The sequence below is a fragment of the Pararge aegeria genome, chromosome 9 (genome assembly GCF_905163445.1).
Source record: "Pararge aegeria chromosome 9, ilParAegt1.1, whole genome shotgun sequence".
Classification (NCBI taxonomy): domain Eukaryota; kingdom Metazoa; phylum Arthropoda; class Insecta; order Lepidoptera; family Nymphalidae; genus Pararge; species Pararge aegeria.
The window spans coordinates 3,480,569-3,500,882 of NC_053188.1; the positions used below are offsets into that span (position 1 = coordinate 3,480,569).

General features: G+C 35.7%; 2 protein-coding genes across 7 annotated transcripts in view; one reads left to right on the forward strand and one right to left on the reverse strand.

Moving 5' to 3' along the window:
- LOC120626464 (myosin heavy chain 95F) overlaps positions 1-964 on the reverse strand; it is an 89,822-nt gene extending 88,858 nt beyond the window's left edge. For all 3 annotated transcript variants that reach the window (XM_039893992.1, XM_039893991.1, XM_039893990.1), the window contains exon 1: positions 747-964. The gene's annotated coding sequence lies outside the window, so the exon portion shown is untranslated. The remainder of the gene's footprint in view (positions 1-746) is intronic.
- A 5,608-nt stretch (positions 965-6,572) lies between these two features.
- The window catches only part of LOC120626186 (MATH and LRR domain-containing protein PFE0570w), a 28,411-nt gene continuing 14,669 nt past the window's right edge, over positions 6,573-20,314 (forward strand). For 3 of the 4 annotated variants that reach the window (XM_039893560.1, XM_039893562.1, XM_039893563.1), the window contains exons 1-4: positions 6,573-6,742; positions 17,219-17,401; positions 19,323-19,463; positions 19,703-19,735. In XM_039893560.1, coding sequence (XP_039749494.1) covers positions 6,586-6,742; positions 17,219-17,401; positions 19,323-19,463; positions 19,703-19,735 — 514 coding nt within the window. In that variant the 5' untranslated portion in view covers positions 6,573-6,585. The remainder of the gene's footprint in view (positions 6,743-17,218; positions 17,402-19,322; positions 19,464-19,702; positions 19,736-20,314) is intronic. The other variant, XM_039893561.1, reaches the window with a different exon arrangement.

Below are 20,314 nucleotides of genomic sequence, written 5' to 3' on the forward strand. Positions count from 1 at the left end.
CTTAGAACAAGTCTGATAAAAATCTATAACTTTGAAAAATCTGCAATCATGCAACATGAAGAGCATGGATGGGTCTCCTTTCGGAATCAGGGGGGGTTGCATGGACCACCACCAACCATGGCATGAACTTGCATTGCACACATCTGAGAACACTATAGAGAACACAGACTCGAAAATTTCCTCACATTGTTTTCCATCACCCTAGAGCCCTAAGCCAATTAAGAAATTATAAATACCCAAAGCTGTCCATTTCTGTGAACTTTGGATATAACATGGACACTTAATAAACAGCGAGCTAACCACTGCACCATTCAGGTCTTTAACCTTGAAACACTGAACCATATAAAATTGAAGGATTTTAATAAATAATATAAATATCGATGAAGCCTATCCAATGAGAAGTCCTAATAAGACACTCAAATAACCTTCTTTCTTATTTTACTCAATGATTACCTCTGTTTATGACGACACGACAAAATTTTACGATGATACAAAAACTTTTAGAATCATAAATTGCAACCTTTTCTTCCTTTAACTTTTAAAGGATAAACTAAAAACTATCACAGTTAAAAATTACATATTCAAACTTAATATTAAGTTTTATCTTTCTATGTAACGCTGAATTAATTACATATTTTTCGGCGGACAATAGATAAAATGATAAGCAATGATATCGTGTCCAGTAAGAAGAAAGAATTAAAAACTGTTTACTGTAACTTTTTAAAACTTGTAACTGTTTAACTTACCTCTTTTATTATGTATCTCTGCGCGATATAATCACTGTACACAATCAAAAGGCGAAACTAATAAACAATATCCATTTTACTAATCCACAACACCTCACTTTCACGAGTTAAAGTTGACCTACGTTGGCAACGTAGATCGCGCGGCGAATTATTTTGTTGACAGACAATCAAATAACGAACTGAGGTAAACGTTCAGAAACCTCCTGCGCGCCACTCACCTTCATAATGCCGGCCCCTTCCCTTCCCCTTCCAATCTGCCATGTGACATTTAAGATCGCTCTCCGATTGGCTGCCTTAATTTTTAGTGATGTAGCTGTTAATATATCGGTAAAAAGGTTATTTTCTAATAAAAACAGTTGTTTAGTTTTTAATTTGTTTATGCACGTAATAAAAAATTTGATGAGGATAAATTTTTCCATTTAGAATATAATAGAAAATAATACCTTTATTAGCAGGAATGCTGTACGTATTTTGCAAATACAAAAATTATATTTTCTGACTCCTACACACTCAACTAATTCAATAGTATGCAAAACTTCGAATTAAACTTAAATGTAATAAAAATCTTTGGTAGTCTGCAATGTCATCCAGAACTCAGATGAAATAAGTGTTTTGGGACATTATGAAAATCATTACGGATAATGATAGAGAGAAACGAGTTTTTGGTAAATGATGGTTTACCCTAAGGCGGAGCGCGTTTATTTAGAAGATTCCTATTCACTCTTGATAACAAGGTATTATGGAGGGTAGAGGTAAGGAGAGTCATCTTATATGGGAGAAAAGTTGAAAAAGTGTCCAGTTGTATGCGCTAAATAACAGTTCAAAAATCTTCCACAATGGCGCTGGTGGATGCACAGGGTATGGTATGAATGTAGCAATCGTAGATGAATTGAAGTATGCCGAGTTAAAAAATTTAATGTCATTATCGACTAAAGTAGTTAATTATTGAGAATTTCAACAACTTACGTTGTACAAAATATTGTGGTAAATATAACCTTACTTCCTTGTTTATTTTTCAAGCCCACTCTAACAATATTTGGCGCTTCTTTTAAGAGTTACCTTGATGCAAATGTGGCGCCATCCTAATTTAATACATTTTGACGGACACTTTTTCATATACACAGATGATCCTCCTTACCTCTACCCTCCATACAAGGTATGAATAATATTAGAGTGGTGGAGAAAAGACTTCAAATCGTTGCAGTACCTACGTATTAAGAAAAGCGAAGTGCTTTTCTATGGGTCCATGTTATATCAATTATGTTATTGAAAAGTTGACAATGGTTCATACAGTCACACAGACACACACACCCACACAATCTACAAAATATTTACTGAAGAATACAGATATACAGGCATATCACAGTGCATCTGAATGCTACGATTCATATAATATAACACCCTACAGCTAGCCACTGACCTCCACTTTCATTAAAGGAGAGAGGGGGATTTATAGCATTGACCCACCACGCCGCGCTGCTCCAATGCGGGTTGGTGCACCATTTTTTTTTTGGGAAACCCAATGCATATTTTTTGAGCGACCCCAATACCTCGTGATCCGTAGTCAAACAAACCACTAGATTAACAAGGTAGCAATAACAATAATTAAAATAAAATTATTTATATTGATTTATCGATGTCTTAAACGAAATACAGTGTGCACTTTACTATAATGTAGTTTGACGTAATACTCATTGACACGTGACATTTAAACTGACACCGTGTTTCGTTCTGAAATCAACATTTACAAAAAAACTACTAAACATTTTTGCTTTCGTATAGGAAATGTCAGTATAACAATGTTTAGTTACAGGTACAAGCACTTTTCTATCTTCTAATATATAAGATACGCTATCATACGGGAGCTATATTTTATATCGTTCCCTTTGAGTATGGAGTATTTATTCAAAGTTTATCCTTTTCCTACATTGATTAAACTAGTAGGAAAGTAGTATACCTATAGTAGGCAAGGAAGTACCGTGCGACTCACAGAACTATTGTTTTGTTGAAGTACCTACCTATGTATTTTCGCAATATATTTCTATTAGGCTGCGATTACACTGGTAAGTATTACTTGTGTAATTTAGTTACGGACGTCGCACGTCCCTTACGATCAATTTACTACCGAGATGTTTATATACACGAGTGTATTAAGGGCGTACGCTCACATAATTTGAGGATGTGAATGACATTTCCCGGAATGACAATACTACTTTCATATCGATTATGAGGACAAAAGAAAGGAAGGGGTCAAAATACACATAGAAAAAGATTTATTTAAAAATACAAAAAGATTTATTTTTGTTACACTATATTAAATATAGTATCCTTTTTTTGAAATTTTGGGCCAATTATTCACAAGTATTCGAAAAATGCCGGATATTACAGTAAATTTATAATGTGGGTAAATAATTAAACTTTTGATAACTATAAATTCATATTTCCCAGCTAGTTTATTAAATAGTTAATAAATAGTTTTCAAGAAACAATTTAAATTATATTTAATTAAATGATCATGACATTGAGTTGGTGGGTATTTTGACATAAATACGACTGCATTATCGATGCACCTCAGTCCTACATGGACTTGAACGATGCAAAGATACCTCCCAGACCAGTGTCTTAGTCGTTCGTGGGTATTCCATTCCTAACTCCATCGATTTATGAACCTCCTTGCGAGTCTTATTACAATCAATTTTTAATGAAATACTGTCATTGATTTTTTTTCTTACATTTCAAATTATTTTAATTTACTGTAACAGATAGCTTTCTGGACCCAGCTTTTATATGGTAATTGGAATTGTTTCTTGGTTACGCTGTAGTTCAAATTTCAAATTTAAATATTCTTTATTCATGTAGGACTATTACAGACACTTATGAAACATTAATAGATCTATTATGTTTACATAATTGTAAGGGGATGGTGATAGCTTCGTTCGCCAATTTAAACCTAAAGCTACGAGGGTTCTAAACGCACCCTGGTCTAGGAACAGCCCACAACAAACTAAGCCAATTAATTTTATTTGTTATCGCCATCCCATAGTCAATGTATATTTAGCTATGAAATTATAGCGACACCCAAGCTTTTTTATCGTTAAAGTACTCCTTAATATTTAATATGTAATAGGATTTTTCTTTAAGAAAAGTTATCAAGGAATTCTTATTTTTCCATAATATCCGTCCGTCTGACTGTATTTTACAGTAATATCATTCACACTCTCAACCTATTAACTACCCACTGTTGCTGGGCAAATACCTTCTCTGAGTCTTCTCTCGTAGGTTTAAGAGAGCGACCATGCTAACCCGCATAGAGCCACCATGCTGCTGCAATGCGGGTTAGTGGGCTAACGATTACTGTCACAACCTAGTGATAAAGACTAGGACCGACGGCTCAACCTGCTCTCCGAAGAACGAGAGTTGACAACGCTCTCTTACTTCGGGCTGCTAATTTGATCGAATTACGCAAAGAATCACCTGCTTTAATACTATATTTTGGCTATACTTTTTCTATTGTTTTTATATAATAACCTATAAGTACTAGGTATTCCTCGATCTTCCGTTATATCAGACTATTTTCCCACCTATAGGTATAAAAATTGTGGAACCAACTGCCAGATGGGATTTTACCACTCAATTTTAAAATACGCTTATTCGAGATGCGGATATGTTAACGCATTGGCAGGCCTTCTGGTGCTGTAAATGTTCAACTTCAAGGGTCGATTCGCCCGCGCTCTCTCATTTGCGCGCTGAAGGTATATTTACCTATACACTGTATAGGCTATACATAATATCTTTTTCATGTCTCACGTTAAGAAAAAAAGTTTTTTAAGCTAAACTGCGGTATGCTTTCCACTGTAGTATAAATGTGGATAGTTTTATAATGAATGTTGAAATTAACACGGATTGTGTATCAGTCAGTTGTGTGTGAGCCAGTTTGAAATAATTGATTGCACGGATAACGCGTAGTTATTTTTTAATTATTTTTAACTATTCTTTGTAGTTTTTAACTAATGTTAAGAATAGTTTTTTTGTGAAATTCATGGTGTGCAAGATGTCGGTAGGAGGGTTAGGCGAATTTAACCTTAGTTCCGGGACGTGGATACCTACCGTACATTGCAAGGATGGAGCAATATTTTCTGCATGGCTCCTCATTATTGTCCTGGGGGTTGTAAAGTAGGTAACTGGTATTAACATTCACAACACCCCTTCAATTCTAAGTACGTATGTGAAATTTTTAACTATACCATAGGTAAAATAAATCGACTTGAGCTATATGAAAATAAATAAGTACTTAATTGATTTCGGAAAGTATAATTTATCTCTTTATTTGTGCCAAAAATCCTTTACATCAGGGAAACCTAAATAGAAAGGGTCGGCTTTTTTTAATTCCGGTACCTATATATACAGTACAAATATATTTTGGACATCTTCGTTGTTCTAAGTTAGCTACAGAAGTTTGGAAGGTTGAAGATGTTAAGTATATTTTCAGATGTAAGTACATATAAGTAATTTAGTTTTGATAGGTGTTACTTGAATGCACAGGGAAGTGTTGTTATAAAAAATAAAATAAATAAAATAAATGAAATAAATAAAAGATTGAAATAAATAAAATAAATGAAATAAATAAAATAAATAAAATAAATAAAATAAATAAAATAAATAAAATAAATAAAATAAATAAATAAAATAAATAAAATAAATAAAATAAATAAAATAAAATAAAATTATTTTATTTCAGGTTGGGGACCCATATACAAAATTTAACACAAAATAAATTTAAAAGACAGATTTTAAAAACAAATAAATAAAGGAAAAAAAAGTAATTTATTAAAATCTAGAATTAAAAATTAGAATAAATTAAATTTCAATTAAAATCCAACTATTACTTATTCGCTATGTTTACAGTCGATTGCTTTCCACTTTTTACTTACGTGGCTCATCTGCTTGGTCCTACATGAATAAAGATTATTTAAATTTTAATATATGATCAGATATCTGATAAATAGTGGCATGCATAGTAATCTATAATGTATGAATATGAACCATGTTTTCACCTCCTATACTCTTGAACTCTTTAACTCTCTTTGAGGCAATATATGCAAAAACAAGTAGTACCTACAAAGTAGTGAAGATTGGCGAGTAGGCTAATGAGAGCGTGGCGCCTAGGAGTTTTGCTTTGTCCCGGTCTGAATGGCGTGGTTGCTGGAGTAATGTGGTTGCAGGCACATATGGCTTAACACCTACCCCTCAGGTTGATGGTCACAACCTCAGGACGACCTTTGGCAGCATGTGTTCCTTGCATGCCCTGCGGTGTGTTGGCAGCTGTGCTACCTGATGGTATCAGGTGGCTCAGCTGCCCAGTCCATTATATTAGAAAAAAAAATCGTAATAGAAGACGTATTTGGACCTTCAATTATTCTAACTATAGAACAAAATTATAGAATTTTAGATCATTCGCATTAGTCTCAACAATATTCGGGTTTTGCTATAATTATCATCATCATAAACTCATTACCCGTCCACTGCAGGGCTTGGGTCTCTTAGGCTACTTTTTATCCCAGGAAAACTAACCGTTCCCACGCGATTTGTAAAAAACCGTAATAAACGGTAATAGTTATCACTATGAAACAAAAAGCTCGTAGGCATTGGAATACGCAACCTACCCTAAGCCGATATAATAATGATGATAACGATAGTTGATGTGTAAACAAAACCGGACTGGAGATCGGCTGCGGGCGCGCGCACGAAGCGCTGCGCAGGCGCAGGGCGGGCGGGGCGCGGCGCAGGGGCGCCGGGGCGGGCGGGAGTCGCCCGGCGTCAGTTCGCGCGCACCCTCGCCATGACTCGGTGGGTGCCGGCCCTCGCGGCACTGCTGGTCGTCGTCGCCGCCGCGCGCAAGGCGCCGCCCCCGCGCGCCGAGCCGCAAATCGAGGAGGTCACCGCCAAGCAGCTGGAGCGCGTGCTGGGCGACAAGGACTACGTGGCCGTGTTCTGGTGTAAGTGCGCGTGCGCAACACCCGCCGCTCGGCGTGGACACACTTGCGATATTTTGGCGGCTCACCGCTCGCCCCGGGTTATGCAACCGCGGAGACAATAAAACCCGAGCCGACCGCGGCGGCCGTCGGCGCCGCCTAAAATGGCGCCGACACTCGCTCCTCGCGGTCCCGTCTCCCAAGGTCGCCGGGCGCCTACGCTCCCGCTCGGCTGAAAGTCTAAAACTAACCCAGTGTGTGCCGCACGTTATGCTGAAATAGATCCCCATTGCGTGATTTTAGCATTCCCGATTATTTTAGCTCACCAAGTCGATGGTCATCGTGACCCCTGCACTCTATATTTCTAGAACGCCGCAAAATCGCAATCATTTAGTATTGGCAGCCGTCGAATGTCAGCTTCTGACGACCCTGCGATCGGCTATTAGATAATTATTTTTAATGTATCGATGGTAGTTGACTCATATGTATCGTTCGGTAATTCTGAGGATATCGGTCTAGACGCCAAAAGTGCTATACATCAATGTCGAAACTCGGTACGAACGCTAGATTGTCACTTGGCCGAGCTCGATGAGCTATACGGCAACGGCCACAACGAGCGAGTCAAACGGTCTTGACGTCTACGTCAGAAAATACACTTTATGTCTTGCATTCGGGCATCGTGGTGTCGAGGTTGCCGACATCAACACAAACAAAAACAAACATAGTTCATTACTGCAGTTATCATTCTCAAAATATACCTAACCTGTTTGAAATTATTTAAAACATTTTAAAAATAGATGCTGAATGACGCAATTTTTAAAAGTTTCCTCTTTGACAAAACATATTTTCAGTCAGAGACTGTAGTATCTAATTAGTCTGCTCTGACAATCGATGTTCAAATTTTAAAGCTTCTCTTGTACAGTTTAACGATCGTTTGTGAGATAAAGCATTTGATGTTAAATTTAATGGCACTAGAATTTATGGGTCGCGTAACGACTGCTCAGTACTTAAAAAATGCAAAAAGCTTTCTTTATTGAATAATTTTGATGCATGTTTAAATAATATAACGTTTATAGATAAATAATTTCCTATCTAGTAAGGTATGATAAGAGATTATCTTTAAAGAGTACCTAATTGAGGAAGACTAGTCTATGCGATAGAAACATGTAGAACATTCGATGGGATTAGAATTAATTGACAATCCCCACGACTATTATTTTTATTAGCAACGCAGTTATATCGTATTTTTACTTTAAAAATAGTGACGGTTGCCTAGTAGATTATGTTTTAGAGAAAATACATAATTACTTAAATGCGTTGGTACAAACGTCTCGTTTGGAGGTCTTCCAATATTGTCGTACGTTATCAATCTATTCACTGAATTAAAACTCACGGCAATAAAATAAAAAAACAAGGCCAACGATATACATAAGATGTATAAAAAGAAAATACAAAAAAATATAGTTATCTTCCGCATACACGCACTGTTAGACTTTGATTCACGCCAATGTTTAAAAACGTTAAGATGCATCAAGTTTATTACTTTACTCATTTGTTTTATTTCTATTTTATGAATTATAAAAACTCTACCTTCGTATATGTTTCAGCTGTTACGAATTAACTATTATTTCAGTCGTTAAACGCATACTTGCGTACAATTTTGTTTTAATGCGTCAAAATCCGTCAAGTGATGTTGGATGCTGAAATATAATGTTATCATTCTTTAAATCATAGTTATGCAAACATTTTTTTCTTTCAATGTACTCTTCTTCTTTAAGGTGCTCTCGTCTTCGTGGTATTACACTAATTCTAGATACATCTGTGCTTTTCCAATGGGGCCTTCTTGCGGATAAAGTATAAAACAGTGTAACTTGAATGTATTGATTTTGGATTAAATTATTTGGTTTTTTCTCGTGAAATATCACGAGAAGAGGACCTGCCTCTTTTTCCTGCATAGCTTTTATATACCGTCGCAATAAAAACTCTAAATATGTTGGCATTTCCCACTAGATCAAAGGGGTCAATAATTCTTTACCCCATTTAAAGTCTGGTCATACAGTGTCGTAAGTATCAACAGTAGCTAGGTACTTCAATGAAGGTGTATACAAAATTTACTGCGCATCATGCTCATTTAGTGTTCAGTCAAGATTTCAATGCCAAAGAGAATCAGGGCCCTGGTTTCTAATTACTACTTACCTTTGGGACAATTAGTAACACGTGAGTTTTTTGCAAAACGTCGACTTGCCTACACTTTTGTCTCAAAGGACCCATCCATTAACCCATCGGGTGGGTCCTCCAGCTCTCTTTCTATATGTTTCCTTAATAGTTCAGCTCTCTTATTGTAATGTGACCAAAGTCCCTATTCGAGAATCTTTTGAAGACAAATGGTTAAATGACTTTTTTTTACTTCGAGCTATGTAGAATGTACGCATTGGTTTTTTGCGCCGTCCACGGGATTCGCATTTCCCTGCAACACCGCATCCTGAATGTCGATCAGCCGCTTTAATAGGCAATTTTCAGCTATATACTTTAATTTTTGGAACGTTAGTGAGCTGACAAGAGAAAAACGCACTTCCGGCTTGATAGAGAGGTTCCGGGTTTTCTTTAAAGTTCAATCATCATCAAATACATATCGTGAGTAGTTGCCATTTTAGCGTCACAGAAAATCAGGGTTGAAAATAAATATAACCACAAATCAATGTCATATCGTTCACACATTAAGCAAATAATTGATTGATTAATCGCTCTGCAATATATTAAACCGTTTAATTAAATAATCGTCTGTATTCTTGGGAGTGACCGCATCTCTTTAGATATTTGTTTAAGCATTATCAACTATTACTCCACTTTTACTACATTTTCCTTCTGCGGTATGGCACCCATCACTTTTGTCTTTTTTCTAGGTTATCCCTTAAGCTGGGTTCTTCACTTCTTAGTTGTTCATTTAAGCTTTTGGTTTCATCACTGTCTATATGTTCTACATATTTTTATGCAAAGAACATCGACACGTGGATTGGTTTATCTTTACTCTATTTAATCTATTTCTAATTTTAATCTATCTATATATATAAAAGAGGAAGTGTGTGGGTATGTTCCGTAAAGGCTCCGAAACGGCTGGACCGATTTCAATGAAACTTTCAGGGAATCTCCGGATTGACCTGACGAAAGTTTGGTGACGGTCGGAGAACCCCTATTTGTGAACTGTCAAACTGTCTTTTATTTACTATGATGATATTCTATTGTTGGGTGTACATGGGTGTAGATAATGATCTTCACCCGCTCGAGAAGAGAATGAGAATTAATACGGAGAGAAATAAATGATTTAATATATTAAAATAAAGTAAAATCTAGCCCGGCGAAGCGGGCTGGGTACGCTAGTTATAAATAAACCTTTATTTACAAGCTTTAACATAAATGTTAGTCTGCTGGAAAGAATCACACCTGTAGGTGTACCTAATAGTGAAAATAAAAAGCTTGTATTATATTATTTAAGCAGACCCATCAGTTTATCTAGACTCAAATCGGAATCTATTTTAAACGCAAGTAATCTTTTACTAATATATACAGCTGAAGATTTTGATTGTTTGTTTGTTTGTTTACTTGTACGCGATTATCTCAGTAACCACTGGTACGATTTAAAAAATTCTTTTAGTTTTGGATATCCCATTTAAAGAGGAAGGCTACAGCAGTGTCGTGCACTTCATACATGCACAAAAGCATTGCTTACCCTGGTATATTTTTAAAACTCTTATAGGAATAGGATTTACCCCTTTTATGCCATCTTTCTACTTTGTGTCTACCCCAGTCAAAATCCTACCAACCATCCTACCTACAGGGTATATTTCATGACGCTAAGAGCATTGCATCAATGAAGAATGTTTCAAAATGCGCTGCGTAAACGGTTAAAGTTTCGATATAATCATGCATGACAAATTTGTCCCCTTTAAAAGTTTTAAACAAAAGTCTGCGATAGCATATGTTTTTAAGGTTGACTTATAAGCGTACGAAGTAGCGAGGGACCTTGTTACCAATACAATTACTTCATGAAAGTTCCTTAAAGTTAAACGGGATTTGCTGTAGCAAAAATTTAATTGTGTTTATGCGGCTTTTCCCATACTCGTTTAATAGTTATCTATTAACACAGGTTTGATAAATAATTGGTAGAAGCAGACTTTACTTTGCGGTTTTCCATGATATACAATGAATATTAAGTTTAATTTGCTATGAACCTTGAAGTCTCCATCCGTCACACACACACACACAAATCCGTCACACTAAACAGATCTTCCTCAATGTGACTATCCTCTACGCATATTTCTGTCTGGCACCGGAGCATCCTCAGGAGATGTTTACATTTCAATGAACAATAATTGAGACGTTGACTTAATGTTTAATTCGTTGTTAAGATTTCTATACTCGAGCCTAATTCCAACCTTGGTAATAAATGCATGTCAGATAATTTACAACTCCTTACTATCATGATCTTCAGCGTATTTATTACCTTTTTAATACTCTCATAGGAGACGCAGCTAGAGAGAGAGAGAGGGGGAGTTAGATCATTGACTCGTTACGCTGCTCCAAGGCAGATTAGCGGGCTTCAAGGAATTGTTTCAAAGGTTATTATTAATAGCCGAGACTGACGGCCTGACGGACGTCTGACTCTGGTAGTGAATATTTCCTAACAGTTGAATAGTCAGAGTATCTTATACCTAGGTAATATAATTATAAGATCAACCCAAAATTCGAACCCGAAGCCTTGTGACTTTTTACTTTAAATGGGGCAAATAAAGATACATTTTGTATGTGCGTAACTGAGCTTTAGATTAACACTCATTGGAGCATTTTAACCCCCTTAGCAAAAACGACAGTTTGTCTCGCTTTTCCACCTTAATGCTAAAAAGGATGATGTCATGGTTACAGTAAATCCCAATGACACTGCCCTAATATGATAACCCTGATTTCATGCCGCAAGTTAGACAGTTTTTACACAACCTATCTCATCAAGCACTTACATCACACACGTGTCAAATTGAATCATTGATTTGGTCTTGTTTAAATAATAGCTTTAAGATCAGCAGAAAGCTATGCCTAGTAATAAGAGCTTCGGCCTTACCTTCAGGGGGGCCGAGTTATGAGCATTTTTGAACATGCAATCCAAATATCACCTGCGTAAACGGTGAAGGAAAACATCATTAGGAAACGTGCATACCAGAGAGTTCGCCATAATGTTCGCAAAGATGTGTGAAGTCTACCACTCCGTACTTGGTCTACATGGTGTACTATGACCTTAACCGTTTTCACCCTAAGAAGAGGCCCATGCTTGAAATGTGGCATTCACTTTAGGTGTAGATCTGCTGAAATTTTTAAGTGTTGTATTCCTTAAAAAAATACTGGTGTAGTTTTTAAAAATATATTTTTCAATTCACATAGTCAGCAATTTCTAAAACGAACAGTCTCAGCTCTTTCTATCACTTACAAAGAATAGTACCTAATCGTTCAAGGAAGAATCGAAATCACATTGTAAGTTGATTCATATGCTAATGGCCCAATGGGAACAGAAGAATATTTCTAACATTTAATTTTGTCCTAGCACTAAAGTCCTCATAAATGAGATAGCACTTTATGTATTCATTATCGCTAAGCCCTAAATGAGGGGTTTGATGCTGTTCGCTGAGGAGTTCTGTTCTCTATCTCCAATCACATTCATCAGATCTACACGAAATTTAGGCAAAATTAAACAGATATTATAACCTCTGTAGTACAAAAATAATTATTTAAATCGGTTATAATTTGACTAGAGTTATGGTGTAAAATATTCAAACCCTTTCATCCCCTCTCCCAAAGGAACTGAGCTTAATGTAAGGATAAAAAGTATCCATGTTACTTCTAATACTTCCAAGAATATGTGTACAAAGTTTCATGATGATCGGTTAAGTAGTTTTTGCGTGAAAGCGTAACAACCTAACTTACATTGACATTTATAATATTAGTAGGGATAGGGAAGTAGAGAAGGGATAGGGATAGGGAAGTAGGGATAGGTTATTTAAAGTTTTCTAAACAGAAATAAGGTTGGTTTTCTGAACGATCTTAGTTACCTACTTACGTAAAATCTGTGAAGCCATCCAGCTTTGCAAAATTTCTCGATTTACGTTCGTTGCTGTGACGTAGTTTCCACGTCTCTAATATGAATCGGTCTGAAAATATTTAAATCGGAGTTAACTGGGCCAATCTTTGCACAATCCACTATTAACTCCCGGTTATTGTGTGCCACTGCCTACTAACGCACAAGATTCTAGATCGTCTATTTTCATTTCGTTACATTGGGTAGGTAAATTCGTTTATGAAAGTTCCTCAGTTCTGGGATATGTAGGTTGCAATCCACATAATTGGCATATCAGACAACTGTATTTTGAGCAGAACTTTGAATGTTTTAAATTTTTTTGTGTTTGCTAAATATTAGTAATAACTAATAACACTGGTATTACACTCTCTAGCTAGCTATATCCATAAGCACATACCGCACGCTTCGTTCCCCAACCTCGGATCCCAGTCCACAGTTGACAGTCGACAGCTGAAAGCTGACAGCTGGCATTTTACTCTCGTCTACTAGAACCTCTTTCTGCAACCTATACATTACAGTGTTCATAAAATAAATATAAAATTATAAAGTACCTCCATAAAATTAGAAATATTGAGATCGTTTATTATTTGGTTGTCAAGGGCCTGTGAAGTCAACCAATGGGCACTTGGCCAGCGTAGAGAAACGCCGTAAACCCTTCTCAATATGCAAATCAGACTGACCAATACATGCGAGACTATTGCTCAGCATGACTTTCGGCTAATTTCTAGAGCAGTCTAGTCTAGGGTAATATTAATAAACGTACTCGTAGCAAAGCGTCTGAATATTTATCGTTGTTTCACAGTTAAACTGACAGAATCTTTTAAATGTCATATTTAGCATGAAAAATACTGCATTACTATTAAGAAGTTATGCCACGCTTATTAATAAGGTCCTAAGGGCTTACCGTAAGCATAATTTAGTTATTCTAATTATGTTCATAACATATCACGTTGACAACGCCCGACCCTCAAACCTAAGCGATTATTTCTTTTAATATTTAAAATAGGTACTGTTGTCTCATAAATCTGTCCATTTCCATCTTATAATGTTTGCTTGAGTTTAATACGTATATCAAAGTTAAAAATATCATCAGCGACTACAAAGGTCAGTGCTATTCCAGAAATATTGGATGTTGGTAAACTTGCGTCATTGTGAGACATACCGACGATGGGTAGTCATTAGCCATTCACTAACACTAAAAATAAGAAATGTTGGTTTAACTGTGACGAAAGATATAAAGACATGCTAAGGCGGTGTTGGATTATGTGGTGGATTATATCCGCTTTTCTTCACTTCCTAGTCCATACTACTAATATTGGATCGAAGCAGGTTTTACTTTGCGGAATTCCATGATATGTAATGAAAATAATGCTCAATTTGCTTCCGCGAAACGCAGGAGAATCTGTAAATCGGTGTATTTATAACTTCTTAAAACTTTATTCTACACACTGCACGTTTCGCTCCGACACCAAAGCGTCCTCAGCAGATCAGTGGCGTGCATACAGGTATGCACAGTGAATGCACTAAGCGGGCAGATGATGTAAAATAAGAAAAATCTCCTGAACGGCACTCAAAGACAATCATTCAATTTTTATAACTCGTACTGGGGGATGTTGACTTTACATTGTTAAGTTGACAGTTGTGTATAATAATTGCGTATAGAGTACATTGCCGAAGATCTGTTTTGTGTGAAGAATAAAGATTGAAGAATTTTTTAAATTCATGATCATCATCTTTATACAAATCTATTACCAGCCCACTACAGGGCACGGGTAGTGGGCTGGTAATAGATTTGTACGGTTCTCACACAATGAGAAGGGGTTAAGGCCGTAGTCCGCCACGCTGGCCCAGTGCGGTCTGGTGAACTCTACACACCTTTGACAACATTATATAGAACTCTCAGGCATGCAGTTTCCTCACAATGTTTTCCTGCACCGTTGAAGGAAGTGATGTTTCAATTACTTAAAACGCTCTTTAAAAGTTAGCTGTAAATTTTGATATGCATTGTAAATTTATATATTTGATATGAACAACAACAGATGCCTACCTTAAAGAGAGATATTTAACGACTGTTATTAATCGTGATGCCGTATAAACCGTGTGCCGACAGATCAGAATACAATTGTCACCAAACCTATATTCACTTTTTAAATAGTTATAATGAGGCTTTTAATAATTTGGCTTGTCTACTAACACCAATAATCCAAGCCAGATTAAGTAGAGAAAAATCATATAGAGCTTAAATGTAAATGGTACCAAAACTTAAATGGTACTAAAACTTTCCGAAAACTTAAATTGTTCGTTGATACTGGTGGTGCCATTTACAAGAATTATTATTGGCACAACATTATTATTTTATGGTAATCAAATTCTAGATAAACCGCCAAGGTGAACAAGCGGTCGGCGAAAGCTTATCCGACGTATTTGTAATTTACAACAATGTTTCGGTTTTCGGGTAAATATTGCACTCCATTGGGCCCATGGTTATAGCGGAACCCTTTGACGGCCAGGAAGTTTAAAGGACTTGAATTGAATTTCTCTAATGGAAACTAGCTGTATTTTTTGGGATTCTTTTTAAGTAGGTACAACAAGTTTACATTTTTTTACCTACTGATATAGCGACCGGTTCAACTTCTTCATCATCGCCCTCAGCTGCAGCATATCAATGTCCCACGGTTTGATACAGACCTTATTTTATAGGAGTAAAGAAAACTTTCTTGCATGCTTCTCCAATGTTAATTCGCGGGCTCAATAGCTTCTAAAAATTTGCCATCATTTTAGCAGATTTTATCTTGTTTGTATAGATGCCAGGTATTTATGCGTAATCACTATTTTTATACAAAAAATAAAAACGGTAGACACTGTAGCCCACGCTCCATTCTAATATATTATTAAAGAAAATAGTCAGTAGCGGTAGCGGCGATACGAAAGTATCTCTTACTAAAAGTTCTCCGCCATTATCTCAAATAACCTGTATCTTCCAACCAGCACCAAACCAGCGCGATGGACTATAGCGTAAACCCTTCTTATTTTGAGAGGAGGTCCGTGCCATATATGTTTTTTATTTAAATACTACGACAATACACACATCGCCCCGTAAACGTAGCTTGTATTATGGGTACTAAGATGACATCCATGCAAACAGTGAGGCACTGAAAAACATTCATGTTTATGACACAAACATTTTCCAGTTGTGGGAATTGAACCCACAGCCTTGGACTCAGAAAGCAGGGCCGCTGCCCACTGCACCCAATGTATTGGGCCGGTAATGATGATGATGTAATTGTTGAAGAAAGTTTAGACAAGAGCTGAAAAGACTTGAGTAATATAAATATTCAGTGAGAATTCACTTAGAATATTAGTAGGTCGAAGGTAAAAATATAATAGTAAACCACTGTTCTCACACCACCGATAACTAATTGGTTTATTAATTGGTCAATACCTTACTTCTATCTATCTATATATATAAAAGAGAAAGTGTGTGGGTTTGTTCCGTATAGGCTCCGAAACGGCTGGACCGATTTCAATGAAACTTTCAGGGAATCTCCAGATTGACCTGGCGAGTAATCCTGTAAATTTTGGTGACGATCGGATCACTCCTATTTTTGAATTGCCAAACTGTAAAATACAGCTTTTATTTACTATGATGATATTCTATTGTTTCGTGTACATGGGTGTAGATAATGATCTTCACCCGCTCGAGAAGAGAATAGGTAGAGAATGAGTACGGAGAGAAATAAATGATTTAATATATTATAAGACTTAAATTAAAAATTTAATTATGTAATTTTATTGTTTAAATAAAATAAAGCAACATCTAGCCCGGCGAAGCGGGCTGGGTACGCTAGCTAATACTTTATAAAATTGTACTTACCATTAAACTTGTTATTTTGTATTTATAGTTTCTGATATTTTTCTGTGGTGTAAATAAGTAAAAATGTGAGTAGGTACCTATGTTAGAAGTTATACTTCTTTGGCGTAACAATATAAAAATCGTTTGTAGAAAAAACTACACTTACATTGGAAATTAAACACCTTGTTCAATACATTGAAAGTTTTATTTTTATAACTCATTATCAGATAACCAAGTTTCACACAACATTCAAATTTGAAATGTTTGTAAAATTGAATCAATTAAATCATCCACAATGAGCCCGCAGACTTTGCCAATTGAAAGTGTACACTGTCAAACCATTTTTTATTAAACTAAAATGTTAATTATTGCTAACCTTAGGGACTCGGTTTTTTGTGACGGTGCGCGCGCGCATTTTACTCTCATCATTTTTGCCTAACGTGCCGAAAGAAGTATAACTACAAAAATAATTCATTATTACAGCTCGATTTGATTTGAGTTACTCAAGAAGTACTTTGCTCCTCAGATGCAAGAAGTTGCGTGACGTGTGACAAAGTGTTAGAGGAGCTCGAGAAGATAGATGACGACACGGACACGTTCGGGGTCGACTTCGTCAAGATCAACGACAAAAGACTAGCCAAGCAGTATGGCATCACGAAGTTTCCCGCCCTCACGTACTTCCGTGAGAACGAACCGATCATTTACGAAGGTAAATACTTCTTTGTTTCATCGAGAATATTCTGTGGACCGTTATTTCCAACTGATTTGCGTTTTAAGCTTTCAAAAAAACTTTTTTTTTTTGCTAGATGCTATGAAACCCATAAATATTTCTTTTACAATGGAAAATAATTGCCACTATTAAGCGAAATCTAAAAAATTCAGTTGTGTCTCATAAATCTTCAAATACTTGTTCATTTCACACCATCTACCTTGTATCTATAGCTATGTTCTATATAGGATTTTGTTGGCTGAAGAAATCGCTATGAAGCGATAAAGCCGCCAAATTGTGCCCTCTAGCTAATTTGTTGTATATGTTTTCATGTTTTCTGTTATTCTTATTTTTTATATTTGTGGTCGAAACGATTTTTATTAAAAGCGTTTACTATCCTCAGTTTGGCTGAGTCTTAGCCCGATTCCCGAAGAATTCTTATCCTTAAAATATTCCTTGGGAAGATTCTGTCAGCTCGTATGCTTCAGTGAGAAATTGTGGTTCCTGTAGGGCTTACATGCGTATACATAATTTTCTGTCGCAAAAGCCCTACATGTTAATTTAAAGTGAAACTTCTGAAAGTATCCTACGAGAGACCGAGATGGATATTTTAATATTTTAATTTAAAATATTATGTAGCATATTATTCGGTTTCTATGTTAACTAAAATAGGAAACAAAATGTGGAATGTATTATATCTCATTCTCTCCCATACATTTGTGTTTATATCTTTATCTTGACGCATTTTCGTATCAACTCACAACGATTCTAAAGAAGTTTATCTTAAAATAGCCTAACCTAATAACCTATATTATGCCTTGTATCCGACAAATCAATAATTATAGAAGGATATTGTTTGTACATGCAAAAAAAGCTTCTTTAGGAATAAATTTTAACTATCGGTTACACTAATTTTAAATTAAAACATTCGGCGTTATACGCTCGATATGAACCTAACCCACATTTGAACAGCATGTCTATGTTCTCTGTTCGATTCTACTAGAAAGCAGGCCCATATACCCAGCATTTGGACCTCAATTATGACGTCGAGTAATAAACAGCTCACATAAATACATCTAGATTGTGCAATATATTATATAAAGTGCGGTTAGCTAGTAACGCGATAATAAATATATATGTAAACAAACCATAACGACTGACATTGACGATGTAGCTATAAGAGAAACAAATAGAAATGTCTGCGAGGTTGATCTTTTTGGCAGCTGATCAGAATTAATTAACTAACTTACATTTTAAATACCAGGGGATGATGAGCAACTCGATCTGACGATGTGACTATCAGTTAATATTAATCTTATTAATGTATTTGATTAATATGGATATAAGTTTTTATTTTCAGAGAAATAACCATTTTCTTATTTACAATGTATAAAATAATATAAGTCAGTAGAACTTAATTTACAAATACTAATGTGTAAAAATTCAGCTTCACATGGTTATAAATTTCGAGGTTTGCTTTCGATTTCTATATGATCCCCTCATCAGAATTGGAGACAGCGTAAAAACTTTAAAAAATAAAAGAAATATCAAAAACAAAAAAAAAAAATACAAAAAGAACAATAACGAAACTCGAAAGCTAGTTTAGATGTGCTAAATTAACGTAGAAATCGGTGAACAAACATATGTAATACCATGAAATATAATGCATTGCAGTTATATACAGTTCTTGCCATTAAAATCCTCTTATAAACCATTTAAAAAATATTCAATGTAGAAATACAAACAAAATTACAAAAGTTTAATAGTTTAAGCACTTTTTCAACCGACTTATATTATTAATTGATGTAATGGAATATAATAATTGGATGGGCTTCAAAGTAAAAAGTATTCTGATTAACTTTCTTAATAACAATTACAAAAAAATAAATAAACATAACAAGTGTTAAATTAATTGTTACAGGAGATCTTATGGACGAGGAGAGCGTACTGGATTTCCTGACGAGCTTAGAAGCAATGGACCTTCCTGACAGGATAGAAGAAGTAAATCAGAAGATTCTCGATAAGATCATCGAGGACACAGAATACGTGGCCGTTCTCTTCTGTACGTATTTAAGTCTTTTCCATCATGGTTTGTAAAACGACTTAATGAGCTAATGTGGTAAAATTTGAGCAATCTTTTCTATTGACTAACAAAAGTATATATATTTGAAATTCTACGAACATAGTTGATCTGTCGAGTAGATATGTATTTCTCTGTCGCTTTCTCTGATTAGTTATTAGTAATGAACTGTTTGTAAAGGAGTACATTGTGATGTGTGTTTGACAGTGTTTTTCACGTAGGTCCCGAACACAAAAATTGCGGCCCGATGAACAGTAAGTAAGATTTTCAGCAGGTGGTATGTTTTATATTTATGTCATTGTGGCTGTTACTTCTAGCTTCTTAGATTAGCGTAATATGAATTCCGATGTGCTTTCCGCTTTCGATGCGGCTGCGGTGGGCAATTTCGGAGAGTTATTGGAAATTACACTGAGAATTGGCGTCTCATGCAGTTTAAATGAGCATTCGATATTGTTCCGGTCAATTAGATATTTGGCTCGGATACAACATATCACAATACCATGAATCACTTAATAAACAATACTATTACAATCATTACAATTCGATCATCCCAATTCGATCTTATGATTATATTTATATCAAGTTAACGTAATAAGTCATTCATTCAAAGAGGAAGTTTACTTGCTATGCATTAATATTGCATACTTAATAGCTTCCGTGGAGTTGTACGCTAGAATATAATATAACAAGTTCATCGGTCTAATGTGATAGAAGGCTAGAATCAAAAACGCGTTTGTATTATCGGAGCGTGCGGCGAGCTATTTCGGCAATACTATTTTAGTCTTGCCAGCAAGCTCGGATTGACGGACCGACGTGTCACGAACAAGACATTG